The sequence below is a fragment of the Chrysochloris asiatica genome, unplaced genomic scaffold (genome assembly GCF_000296735.1).
Source record: "Chrysochloris asiatica unplaced genomic scaffold, ChrAsi1.0 scaffold00028, whole genome shotgun sequence".
Lineage (NCBI taxonomy): Eukaryota > Metazoa > Chordata > Mammalia > Afrosoricida > Chrysochloridae > Chrysochloris > Chrysochloris asiatica.
The window spans coordinates 10706917-10720954 of NW_006408546.1; the positions used below are offsets into that span (position 1 = coordinate 10706917).

Consider the following 14038-nt stretch of genomic DNA (forward strand, 5'->3'; position numbering starts at 1 on the left):
TTTTTCTTGGATCAGCTATCAACACTCATGGAAGCAGCAGTTAAGAAATCAAACGACATATAGCATTAGGCAAATCTTCTGCACAAGACCTTTTTAAAGTGTTGAAGAGCACTAAGGTGCACCTGACCCAAGCCATGGTATTTTCAATAACCTCATGAAAGCTGGAAAGTGAATAAGGAAGACCGTAGAAGAATTGATGCATTTGAGTTATGGTGTTGGAGGAGAATATTGAAAGTGCCATGGCCTGACAAAAGAACCAATAGATCTGTTTTGGAAGAAGTTCAGCCAGAGTGCTCCTTGAAGGCCAAGATGGCCAAACTTCATCTCTCATACTTCAGACATATTGTCAGGAGGTACCAGTGGCTAGAGAAGGATATCATGTTTGGTAACATGGAGGGTCAGAGAACAAGAGGCAGACCCCCAGTGAGATGGATTGGCCAAGTGGCAGCATCTGTGGACTCAAGCATGGCAACAGTAGTGAGGTTGGCCCAGGATTGGGCAGTGTTTTAGTTCTGCTGTACATAAGGTTGCTATGAGTCAGTACCAACTCGATGGCACCTAACAACAACAACAAGGATGTTTTCATCATTTTGCCTGCTTTTTGCTCTACCATATTCATGGTTGTGTTTGCAGGAAAGGTAAATAATCTCGTAAGATATCCTCTTTCAAATGCTGTTATCCTTTTATACTGTGTCTCAATCCATGCATCTGCATTCAGAACATTGTTGTTCCAAGTTTGTGTATATATATATCACCATTTACCTCCATCCTCTTTAGCCCATGCATACTTCCCTGTGTCTTCACCTATATTCATCTTTCTTCTGCCATTCTCCATCTTCTTGTATATTGCCCTCCTGCTTCTTGTATATTGCACAACTCCATTTTAAATGGGATATCTCAAAACCATAGACACATCACTTTCATATTGAGTGAACAGTGTTCCAAATGTCTAGTGCTCAGGGCTCAAAGATCATAGACAACAAACATATGGTCTGCTTTTCCCCAAAGATCACAGGGAAGGATGCCTTGCCAGTTTGTCCATTTGGATGCCACAACTTCCTATCAGGAACCCAGTAACTTATTCCTAGTTTCCCAATATGACCTCAGTTAGCACCACCCACATTTCATGGTAAGACTTGACAACAGCTGCTTCCACCAACCCCTATCATTGTGTTACTATTTTGCCTGGCTTATAATATTTATGATCTCCTCCACTGTCAGCAAGAGAAGCTTGGAGAAAAGACTGGGTCTAGTGCATGTCCTTCTCCAAGGTTCTGAGCCAACATCACACATCACAACCTATTCCTCGAAGATACTGTTCTCACTTGTCTAACCTCTCCCAATAATTCACCTCAGAGAGTGTTGGAAGAGGAACTGATTAATACTTAGGAAGGGGTAGAAGAAGAGAGAATGTCAGTTCAACTTTAGGATTGTCAACTTGAGGATTGTCAATGTGGGGATTGCGGAATGTCACATCTACAAATGGCTGTTAGAAAGGATAAAAAGAAGTGATTTTCTTTTGACAGTTCTTTCAATAATCAGTTACCAAAGAAGATACCACAACTGAACATGAAGCTCACTTCACAATTAGTTGATAATTACACTGCATTTTTACACTTGCAAACTTACTTTTTTTTGACATATTGCCCTCCACTCAACCTACCTTCCCAGTCCTGTATATGACATTTAGGACAAGGGCATCACAAGTATCCTAAATTTTGTTTTCTGACTATTTTGCCTCTATAAAAGACTTCTTCAGACCTCCACAGTATCCATCTCAATGCTTACATTTACTTCTTGATTCATTTCTACCTCCTTTAACATCTCAAAGACCTACCCACCTTCTCAGGCAAGCCTTCCAGTCATTCACGCATGGTTCCTTTAAGTAGCTATATCAGATTGAGAAATAGGTAAAGATATGCCCTGGTAAAACCCTTATTTTATTGAACCAATCTGTGGCCACCCACCCATGTCTTCCTGGCCTCTTACAATACCATTTCCCTCAATATCATTCTGGTGTTTCTTTTCTATGCTCTCGTAACCCTCAGTCTATATTGAAGTATGCAGTCAGTTTTCCACCCTACAATCTCAACTCTTGTCAACCAAGAGAATATTACATTATTGCAGCTTCTTGACTCATGATACTCAGGAGTCTGAGTAGTAAATATTCTTCCTGGCCCATTTCCAGACCTCCATCTCACCCCTTTCTCCTAAAGGAATGCTAAGTAGAACACACACTTTAAGCATAAAGGAAGGATTTCCTTGCCCACAGGTGCAGAAGATAGTATTAGAGGATGAATATCAGGGTCATCTCAGTGGGGAAGGACAAGCAAGACCAGAGCCATTTCAAAGCCAGACCATCTCTTGAGACACTAGGAAGCAGCGATACAGGTGCACACAGAGGTCATGAGCCCAAGAAGTAATGCGAAGGATGTGGATGAGACTTCACAGAGCTGCACCCATTCTAGAAAGACAGCCTATAAATAGGCCACATTTCTACTCCATTCTTCAGTGTGATCCCAGGAGCTACACTGTCTGAAGAATACTGACTGGAGCAGAGAGCCTCCAAGGTGCTTCTCCTCAACTGTAGCACCAGCCTATGGGCAGAACCACTGGACATCATCTCTAAATATATTGCTCTGCACTGATCTTACGTTTTGCCAAGCATTTCTAAACTTTTGTATCTGTACCACTCAGTTTGATCACAGTTCAGGTATAGGGTCTTGACATACTGATAAGCACCTGGGTCTCCCAGCATCAAGGACTGCAACTTTCTTATTTTCATGGTTTCCATGATGCTGTGTCCAATGCTGAGTATTCTGTCTCTGTTCAAAGAAGATGTGGCTGAAATTGATCACTTTTAATTAAATGAGCAGTGCAGGGCTCCAGATAATCCAGTACTACTACTTCTGCTCGTTGTTGTTGTGTGATGTTAAGTTTCATCAACTCATAGCAACCCTGTATTGGATTTCTGAGGAGTGGCTGGTGAGCTTGAACTGTCAACCTTGTGGTTCAGACTTTGTAGTCAGCACATTCATCCGCAGCACCACATCAGGACTCCACTACTGCTAATAGCTGATAGTTACTGAGTTCCTCTTTGTACTAACCACACAGCTAAACTCCTTGAACATATTAATGAGGAGAGCTCATTAAATCCTCAAAACAACCATTTTTCAGGGGAGGAAATGGAGACTTAGAAGTCCAATTAAAGAGCCATTTTTGATTTGGCCACTGAACATTTTAGGGGGCTCATTGGTTGATTTTAGGGTACTATGAACCCTTCAGAATATGCAGATAAGTGTATATATGTTCAAACACACATTCATTTTACTGGGGAAAATATTTGTTAATTTCATCTGATTCTCCAGGGGATTATGCACACAATGGATGGAATTGGCCTCTGGTGTGGAGCAGGGGAGCACAGTCCCAACTTACACGTGAGGTCTCCTGGGACATCATGACCTCACCATGACCGATTTTCTCACCAGCTTCCCTCAGGGTGGGATGTAAAGATGAAGACCCTGCAGAGTTAGCCAGTTAGCTGGACACTCAGCCTACTTGACACCTTGCACAGGCCTGTAGTTCGCTTTAAAACTCTGAGACCAGGAGGTTGGCCTGATTAAGATTTCTGATAAAGGACTTGGCTTTCTGGGCTTACCTGTCTTCAGCAGATTTTCCCTTTGATTACTCAGAAGTGCTTCTATTTCCAGCTTAATGTCTACAAATAAACTCACACGCTCTCTCCTACCCACCCTGTCTCTCCATTGTCTAAAAATTCATCTGGCTCAAATCACATTAAGAAGTGGGAGATTCTGTCTTAATGTGGCAACACCTGGGCTATCCCTGTGGTTCTTGACAGATCCGCCCTTTCTAACTCTAAAGATTCTGATGCTGACTGTGCTCCAAGCAGCCTGAGTCAACCTCTCAGGCACATCCTAGAGAACATTGGAGACCTATCTCTACAGCCGGACATCCACCATGCTCCTCTACCCCAACAGAAAATCACAGCTTAATACTTTCCCCATCTTTGAAAAAGTACTAGATTTCCCTGGCCCTTTTAGTAGAATGCTTTCATCAGTAGTAACCGTGGCAACAGATCAGAAAGGCTTCAAAATGCCTGTGTGTAATTAAGAAAAACAAGGAAGCGGACACAAGAATTGGGAGCTTAGAGTTGGAGACTGTGGTGCTGAGCCCTGCGCTGTGATCTACTGAGGGCTTTTTCTGATGGAGGTAGCAGATTTTCTTCTTCCTTCTAGCCTTCCTCGCCATACCCCCTTTTAATATGTCCATTTGGTTTCCTCTGTTAGTTTCCCTCCTGGGAATGGGACTTGGAGTCCTGGTTCTGGACTAGAACTGTCTGCAGAGGCCGAGTCCCAAGCTTAGTAATTGGATCTGAATGGACGGGGATGTGGCCTTTCCTCTAGGGCAGGGATGGAGAACCTTTTTTTTTTTTTTTTACCAAAATTTATAACATCATTTGCAGACCATACAAAATTAACAGCTTTAAAATAAGCTGGCTACATTTGGTCAAATATTTAATTTACTCACCCTAATGTGATGGCCTGGTAAGGCACTGTGGAATAAACACTAGACTGCAAAGTCAGTTTGAACCTTAAGGTCGGTTGTTTGAATTTACCAACCTCCCCTTAAAAATCCTGTACAGGGTCACTATGAGTCAGAACCAACTCGAAGGAACTTAACAACAACAACGTGATGGATGGAACTGTGGTTGCCTTGGCAGGGCCAAATCAAATGATATTGTGGGCCTAATATGGCTCCTGGATTGGATGTTCCCCACCCCTGCTCTAGGGAAACTTAATCAGAGACCAAACTTGCATGGGCTGGGCTTTCCACTCAGGCTCAAAAGATGCCAAGCATGCTGACTACAGGAGTGGGCCCTTATCTTCAGGCTGATGGATCATTGCCATCTGGAATCATTGCTCCAGTCATCTAGACCATGGGTCTTGGCTTGCCCAGCTCAGAGAAAGCCTCATGGGTAAGGGAGCTCAGCAGTATGGGGAAACAGTCTGAAGCTTGGTAATGCTTTATTTCATATCATGCAGCCGCTGGTGGTCCAGTGGTAGAATTCTTACCTTGCAGGAGACCTGAGTTCCATTCCCATCCGTGCACCACAGGTACAGTCACCACCTATCTGTCAGTAGGTCTGTAGAGGTGTGCAGGTCACTATGATGTAGAATAGATGTCAGTGGAGTTTCCAGACTAGCACAGATTGGGAAGAAAAGCTTGGGAACCTGTTTTCAAAAAAATAAGTGAATATCCTATGGATCACAAAGGTCTGATCTGCAACTGATAATGGGGACCAGACAGTATTTCATTCCAGCATGCACAGAGTCATCAGGATTCAATTGTTAAGTCCCATGGAGTCAGTTCCGACTCATAGTGACCCTGCACAGGTTTTCTGAGGCTGTAAATCTTGATGGGAGCAGAAAGCCTTTCAAACTGCCAACCTAGCTACTAGCAAAAACACTGGTCTCCTGGTATGGTGCTGTAGGATCAGTACTAGACTTTGTATCACAAGGTCCGCAGTTCAAACCTACAAGCTCCTCCTCAGAAACCCTGTACAGGGTTGCTATGAATCAGAACAGACTTGATGGTACTTAACAACAACAAGAACACTATCCCTACCTGAGATCATCTCATTTCTATAGCTCTGTCAATCTCTGTGAAGTCCTGGTGTGGTGCTGTAGGATAAGCACTGAACCACTAGGTCAGTTGAACCACAAGATCACCAGCCACCCCTCAGAAACCCTGTACAGAGTCACTATGAGTTGGAACCGACTCAACAGTCGCTTCCAACAACACTGCCCATATCATTGTGTACATCTGTCTATCACTATATCTTTCTTGTCATTTTTCTCTCACTTGGTATAAGAAAGCAGAAACTCATCAGTGTTTTGTGTTCTGTGTCCTCAGTACCTAGATCAATGTGCAGTGTATTTGGCAGAGAAGTTAATGAGTGAGTGAGTGAATAAATGAATGAGATCATGAATAGGGTACCAGTCCTAGTAGCTCAGACTCGTCACCTCCCTAACTGTGCCCTCGCACTCACTCCATGCCTTGTGCCCAGCTCCGTGCTGGCTCTGATATGCATAGGATGTGTCCCTGCTCTTAAGATGCTCAATGTGGGAGGACACACAGCAGACATGTTGCATTCTCTTAGTTCTCTGAGTTTGTGCTGAGTGTATGCTCCTGCCTTTGGAAGAGAAGACTCAGATTTATTCAGTCTTGGACTCAACAATTGTGGGACCAGGCACCAATCCCATGCCCTGCAGACACATTTGTTCTGAAATGTTCCCATGGGTCAGGAGGTACAGGTGGTTGCTTCATGTAAAGGCTGTTTCTAAATAAGCATTTAAAAACCTTCTTGGAAGACCGCTGCTTTTCCTCTCGTGTTGTTGGCATCCGTTGCTGTGCATTCCAGCTGACAGTGATGTTCGGTATAACGGAATGAAATGTTACCCAGTCATGCAACATCTTCCTGATCCTTGGTATCCAGGAGGCCATTGTTCCGCCTAGCCTGTCATTATGTCTCACTGAGGGCTTCCCTCATTTTTGGCTGGTTCTCTACTTTGTCAAACACAATGTCCTTTTCTAACAATTAGTCTTTTCTGGTGTGTCTTTATCAGACAATATTCTATTGTGCTTCAGAAGGTTTTCACAACACAGTGTTGAAGTTCAGGTTGCTATTAGTGTTGGGTACTGTCAAGTCATAGTGACCCCAAGCAACGTAAAAGAGCTGTTCCAAAGAGTTTTCTCTAGGAGAAACAGTTGCCAGGTTTTACTCTTGTTGGGGGCATTTAAACCACCAGCCTTTTGGTTAGCAGTCTACTGTTTAAGTGCATGTAGTACAAGTACCAGACTTCAAGTCTGGGTTAAGCATATGATGATACTTCAGAATGTTTGTGGACAAACCACACTACTTTTCATTCCATTTTCCATGAAGTTATTGAAGCCTTCTGTATAGAAGCGGACTCCTGGGAAGATATCTGAGTTGTCAGGGAAGTTTCTGTCCTAGTAGAACTCTGAGAACACTGGATCTTAAAGGATGAACAGGAGTTCATCAAGTAAGTAAACAGAAGGAAGAATTTCAAACAGAGGAAGGAGCTCTGTACAGAAGCTTGGGGTCAACATGGAGAACCACAGAAGTGTTTGGATTGGCCCCACTATAAGAGGTAAGAGACAAGTAGCCGCAGAGAGATCAAGAGCCATAAGCACACATGGGGGGCATGGCATGGGAAGGAGGATAAGTGTTTTGAGTGACTGGAAGTCAGAGGTGTTTGAGCAGAGGGATGTGATGATTATATGTGTGTTTGAGGATTCATATCCTGGCAAAAGAGAGTGTGTGAGAGAGATGCAAGAGCAGTGTTGGAGAATTAAGTAGGGGTTTCTGCAATAGGACAGGGAAATTGATGAGTCCCGTGGTTCTGAGATAGTAGTGGCAGTGGGGATGTACAAGAAGGGAAGGATCTGAGGAGAAGGACAGAACTGACACACTGTGGTCATAGACTGTATATTAGGCAACAGAGAAGATGCAACTCTCAGGGTCTGGCATCTGGCTGGTGATGATGCTGATGTCAGGGATAAAAGGATTGAATTTTGTTCACTGGGTTCATCAAGTAGGAAGTCAAAGGAAAAGCAGTCTTGATGGAGAACTGAGGAAGTAGCTAGGCCACACCTGGAGGAGCAGGGGAGAGTAGAGACTGGATAAATTTCACTTGGAGAACTAAGTCAAGAAGGTGTACAATGTAGAGATGCCAAGTGAAAATGCCTTGGGGTTTTTTGTTTGTTTGTGTTTTAATGATGGCAATTTGTGCATGTTTAAGTTGAGAAGATGGAGTCAGGAGAATGTATGAAGTTAACGCTCCAGGGTGAGAGGAGATGATGGAAGGAGGGTAGGGATGGGTGCTCATGCTCCTGACTCAGTACATGCCTCTGTTTCTCCATCCAGTGCTGCTACTTGAGTGATAACCTCAGTATGTCCTGAGGATACCAGAAAGTAATGGTTTTGCAGGAAGTACTGCATCTCCTCGGTACATCACAGTGACGCACAAGCTTTCACTGACAGATTGCTGGCACAAGGGATGCATTGGCTGGGACTCAAACATGGGTCTCCCTCATACCCCGAACCCAAACTCACTGTCATCATGTCAATTTCAACTCAAAGCAACCCTCTTTAGGGTTCCTGAGACTGTAACTCTTTATGGACGCAGACAGCCTCATCATTCTACTTGAGAGTGGTGGGTTTGAACCACCAACCTTATGAGTAGCAGCCCATTGCTTAATTCTCTCATAAAAGGTGAAACTTTATCATTGTACCGCCACTGCTTTTAGTAGCGCTTCCAGTGAAGATGGACTGAGAAGAAGGACCTGGAAATCTCCTTCTGGAAAGAAGTCAAGGAAAACCATATCGATTACAATCATTCAGTCCACAACATCCTAGGACATGTGTAAAGTGGTTCATGCTGGAGACATGTTGTACATGAGGTTGCCGTGGGCTAGGTGTCAACTTGACAGCAACTAACAACAACAACGCCCCATGTAGCAAACATTCTGTGTATGCATTTGTTATAGGTTTGAAAAGCCGCAGCCGGTAGGTGATGCTAGGCTGTCTTATGCAGAAGTGAGACAAGCAACCGTGGCGTTGGCTGCTGTGAGCTTGTGGTCTGAGTCTCATCAGTCTGAAGCAAACAGACACATCCAAGACAGACATTGCACAACATGGACGTTAATGAATTGCGCGGTGTGCAGTGCGCCTGGCCTAGTAAGAGCTCACCTGGGACTGTGCTGACTGCCCTCCCGCTGCACGCTGTCTGCTGATTTGAAGAGATGAATATCCCTGGGCAGATGGGTGGGGAATGCTTGAATGCTGTTTGCAAGACTTCAGTAAAAATGTGTCATGACTGTTGCCCTGTAGCAAGTGTGCTTAAGAGTTGTGCTGTAGCTCAGGCCTAATGGACTTTATATAGTACAGTACTGATTTTCTTTCATGTTTTAATAGAATCCGATTTAGTATTTGCTTTATGCTCTAACTGCTTGCTGCTGACTGATTCAACACAGAATCCTTCCCGGGTGCCCCCCGACCTTGTTGTTATTCCCTCATTTTGTGTGTTGGCATTTGATTCCTGTCTCCAGCATGAACCACTTTACACATGTCCTCGTTCAGCTGGCGATGGTCACGTGTGTGAATTCTGAATACATTACTATCCTGAATGGCTGTGCCTGCAAACCTGCCATTTGAAGGGGGGCTTTGAAGATGGATTCATTTCCATCAGTCAAACTTGGTGGATATGCAGGGTTTGACCTTTGGGAACCTGAGGCTGTGGTCTGCTCTGTGCTTGGGCAGGAGGGTCTTGGAGTCATCTCAAAATGCCCAGCACTGAGGCCAATACATCAGTGACATTTTGGCCTCGTAACAAAGACCAAGTTTTATACAGTTTTGCAACAAGGCATCTCAACCTTTGCTTATTGAGTACAACAGCCATAGGCTGCGCTCCACAAAACCCATGATCCAGATAGTTTGCAGGAGAGGGTGAATCAGTTCAGGTCAGTCAGTTTCTTCACATGTCCTGCTGTCCTGGGACATACAAAGGCCACGCACAGACGTGACCGCTGATATTTAGAGAACATATATCTGTAAGTCTGGAGGGTTTCCCTAGTAAAACGAAAACAACTACAAAAATAGACAACACCATTGAGCCTCTTCTCACTCATGGTGACCTCATGTGTTAGGAGAGCGTTACTGCATAGAACTTCCTTGGTTGTGATCTTTATAGAAGCTGATCATAGCTCTGCTGGGTCGACTTGAGTTGCCAACCTTTAGGTTAGTAGTTGAGAGTTGTGTTGATGTGTGCTGTGTGCCATTGAGCAGATTCCTACTCAGAGTGGCACTCTAGGGCAGAATGGAACTTGCCCACGTGGTTTCCCAGGCTGTATTCTTTCAGGGGCAGAGCATCAGGTCCTTCTTCTACAGTATCTCTGGGTGGGTTTGACCCATTGGCACCACCAAAGGACCTCTTTCCTTTAGAAGGATTGCTTATAAAAATAATTGGCCTCACTCCAAAGCAGCGCAAGGCATTGTTCAGTAAGACTTCGGAACCAGACTCGGGTGTGTTTCCACACTGACTTCAGTTCTATGACCCACGTGGTCTAAAGCGAGTCCTCTTGCTAAGCTTCAGTTTCCTTTTCTGTGAAATGGGGTCAGTAATTGCATCTTCCAGATAGAATTCTTGGGGGATGGGATGGGGAGATGCATGAAAAACAGCTATAAGAGTGCCTGGAACATGCCCCAATTCACATCGCATCCCATGGGTTCCAATACAGTGACTACATGAGTCCCTCACACCCCACTCTGCACTGTACTTCTTGTCTTCATGCACTGAAGCTTGTGCTAAATGAGTATCCATCTATCCATGTGCTCTGGCAGCCTGGACTGCCTCCTACCACCAGGCATACATCACATAGATTCAAAACTGTGTGAGATTCCCGGATATGCCATCTCTGCTCTCAGGGCTTTTGAGGGCCATGGGAATCTAGTAAGGACCCAGTACATACTACGTATTTTCTTTCATGTTGTAATAGAGGGTTAATTGGAGAGTGTGTCTTGGTTCTGAGAACCAAAGGGTCTTCCCATTTTCCAACCACCAGTCCATACATACCCCATCCTGCCTCTGTGACCACGGGACTGGAACTGCTCGGAGAGTTTGATACAAGGCAGGGTCAAGCATGGAATTGTTGTACCCTATCAAAGACACCTTCACCCTAATGTGAAGACAGGAGAGAAGGGTATAAGCTGATTCGTACTCGCTTTCAAGGAGCCAGAAGTTCCCAGTTTATGAGCTGAGATCAGAGTGCACTAAGAGTTGTTACATCTCAGCTCCACTGTGATATTGAAGGCGACAGGGCTTCAAAATCCAAAGGGTAGTTATCCTAGCTGGTCTCTGAAAACCCAGAACCATAGAACATCAGAATACCAGAGGAGCAAGGGAGCCTGGAGTCCACTCCTGAAGCCTCTGAGTGGTGCAAATGATTGATGTGTTCAGCTGCTATTGAAAAGGTTGAAGGTTTTGAATTCACCCAGAGGCACCTTGGAAGCAAGGCTTGGCGATCTACTTCTTAAAACTCAGCTATTAAAAAGCCTGTGGAGCACAGGTCTACTGACATACACATGGGGTCACCCTGAATCTACACAGACTTGAAAATTGGCTTTTAGTGTACTCCTGAATACCTTTACTATTCAGGCATGAATTATTTATTTTCATTTAACAGCTGACTTGCTATATTTAGGAAAGGTTCTTTTTTTTTTTTTTTTTTTTTTTACATATAACTAATCCTGTAAAAATCCTCTGATACCATTTTGATATTGTCCCCATTTCTCAGATAAAATAACTGAGGCATAGAGAATGCATGTGACTTTCCATAGGTAAGGTAGATAGTGAGTAAGAGAGTTAAAACTTAAGTCCAGTGGCCTGGCTCCAGAGCCCAGGCTCTTAGCCACTGTTCAAGGCTGTAATCTGCCCAAGGCCAAACAGCTAAGAGGCTTCAAAAACAGGTCTTGAACTTCACTAAGGTCTTACTGCAAGTGATTGAAAGCAGGTTAGTTGAAAAGGGAGCTTGAAACAGGTTGCCATCTCTACCCATCATTGTTTTCTTGGAATGGAGGGGAACATGGAGATCTGGGGCTGAGGGAGGTGAGGTGATGAGGTTGGAAATGCACCAAAAGAAGATAAGAGTTCCTGGTCAAGGGAACTTCTTCTCAGACTCACTGCACCCTCCTTTATCTCCCCACAGGCGTTCCATCAGGTCCCCGGAATGTCATCTCCATCGTCAATGAGACATCCATCATTCTGGAGTGGCATCCTCCACGGGAGACAGGTGGGCGGGATGATGTGACCTACAACATCATCTGCAAAAAGTGCCGGGCAGATCGCCGAAGCTGCTCCCGCTGCGATGACAATGTGGAGTTTGTGCCCAGGCAGCTGGGCCTGACGCAGTGCAGGGTCTCCATCAGCAGTCTGTGGGCCCACACCCCCTACACCTTTGACATCCAGGCCGTCAATGGAGTCTCCAGCAAGAGTCCTTTTCCCCCACAGCATGTGTCTGTCAACATCACCACAAATCAAGCTGGTGAGTCTGGAGGTTTCCATGAACCTTCTGTCTGTCTGTTTGGCTAGCTCTTTGTCCGTCTCTGTGCCAAAACAAAGCTGCAGCCCCATCCAGCCTGAGCATCTGCCTGTAGGCCTCCTCTCAGGAGTAAAAAGGTCAGGCAATAGCCCTTTGTGGTCATGGAGAAGGTAGGTGTAGTGTTTCACTTCTGAGAGTAAGATATACATCTGAGCCAGAGAGGAACCCCGTGCTCTGCCTACAGCCAAGGATCAAAAATGTTGTAAGGATTTGTAGAGGGATAGATGGATAAACAGACAAGTGGATGGATGGATGTATGCATGAGTCAATGGAAGGACAGATAAATGAATAGATGGATGGATACTTGTGTGAATGAGTGAATGGATGAATGTGTGTACGGATGGCTGGCTGGGTGGGTGGATAGACTGACAGACAGACAAGTGGTTGGATGGATAGGGTGGGTGTAGGAGCACTCCAAGACCCTGAGAATAGATGCTGCTTTAATAGAAAACCCAATGACAGAAACTTCCCAGAAATCGTATGATAATGTCAGTATTACCGTCATAGATTATTTTTCAATCAAACCCATGTAATTCAGGAGTGCATTGTCCTTTATAGCTTGCTAAATAAATGCTGCACTGTTATAGAGACCTCAGATAGGTGGCAATAGATCACTCTTGATCGCCATTGCATCCCTGTGACGGGCACATATCAGAACACATTTTCCTCTCTTCTCTTTATCTCTGTATGCTTTACTCTTCTGATCTTTTCGCCATATTACTTTTCACACCTCTTACAACAAACCGTTTCTTACATCTGTTTAACCAGTCCATTCCTGTACTCCCTCCCTGATTTATTTATATACTCACTCATCAATAAGAAACAGTTACTTAGGATCAACTGTGTCCAAGCTGTGGATTCAACTCTGTAAAGGATACAATACTGCTAGGATCCCACTGCTTCCCCCATGAAACTCATTAACTGAAGAATTTACAAGACATAGACATAAATTGCAAGCCTATACGGTAGTGTATTCTTAGCACTGCATGCATTCAGTACCTATGCAGTAAGTATCAAGGGAGTTAGAGAAATGAGCAATCCCTCTCCCGGGATGACCGTGCAAGGCTGGAGAGGGGAAGTGACATCTCATCTATCGACAGTGGGGTTCACAGGCAGTGGACCATGATCTTATCTGGAGCTATGGATTTTTCTCAATCAACAGATTCTAAATGGATAGCTTGTTAGTAGAATAGCAATAGGCCTGCATCGCTCTTTGCTCTCTCTCCTGCTTTCTGTCTCCTCCTTCTAAACCTCCTTGTTCCTGCTCTCCCCTTTTCTACTCAGTCTCCCTATCCTCAGACTCTTTCTGTCTCTTTTAATACCAGGCATCTTTGATGGCAGATGATTCTTGGGCTTAAGCTGTCAGAACTGAGAAGAAAAAAAGGTGTTGTCAGAGAGCATGGCTGTCCAGATGGCTGCGTTGTTGCTGTGAGCGTGTATGTGTTCCTGTGTGTGTTTGTATGTATGTGTATGGTCACGTGTTTACATGCATACGTGTGTAGTGAGAAAATAAGAATGGAAATGTAGAAGTCTCCAGCTGGTGACCACAGCCCGGTGCCATGGAGACAAAGGTTGTGACAGTCTGTCTTGCCCAAAGAAAAGAGAATGGTAATTTCTGTATTATGTTGAGCATGTAACATGCGCAGCCTTTGTTAGCTGTGTTTCCCTTGGAGAGTTTAAGGCAGAAAACTGGCTGAAATATTTTAGTGCCCCAGCTTCTGGGAATAACAATTCTGCCAGGCTGTTATGTTACGCTGGGCTTGGCTGTCTTTTCTCTCTCTCTAAGCATGTGCTAACAAACCTGCCACTTATACCGGTTTGCTTTTATTTCTGCTCC

The 14038-nt window shown here is 44.5% G+C and overlaps 1 protein-coding gene across 1 annotated transcript in view; it reads left to right on the forward strand.

Annotated features, from left to right (window-relative positions):
* Nucleotides 1-14038, forward strand: part of EPHB1 (EPH receptor B1) — a 743041-nt gene that overhangs the window by 511359 nt on the left and 217644 nt on the right. The window contains exon 5 of the mRNA XM_006846598.1: nucleotides 11809-12144. Within this exon, the coding sequence (XP_006846661.1) occupies nucleotides 11809-12144 (336 nt within the window). The remainder of the gene's footprint in view (nucleotides 1-11808; nucleotides 12145-14038) is intronic.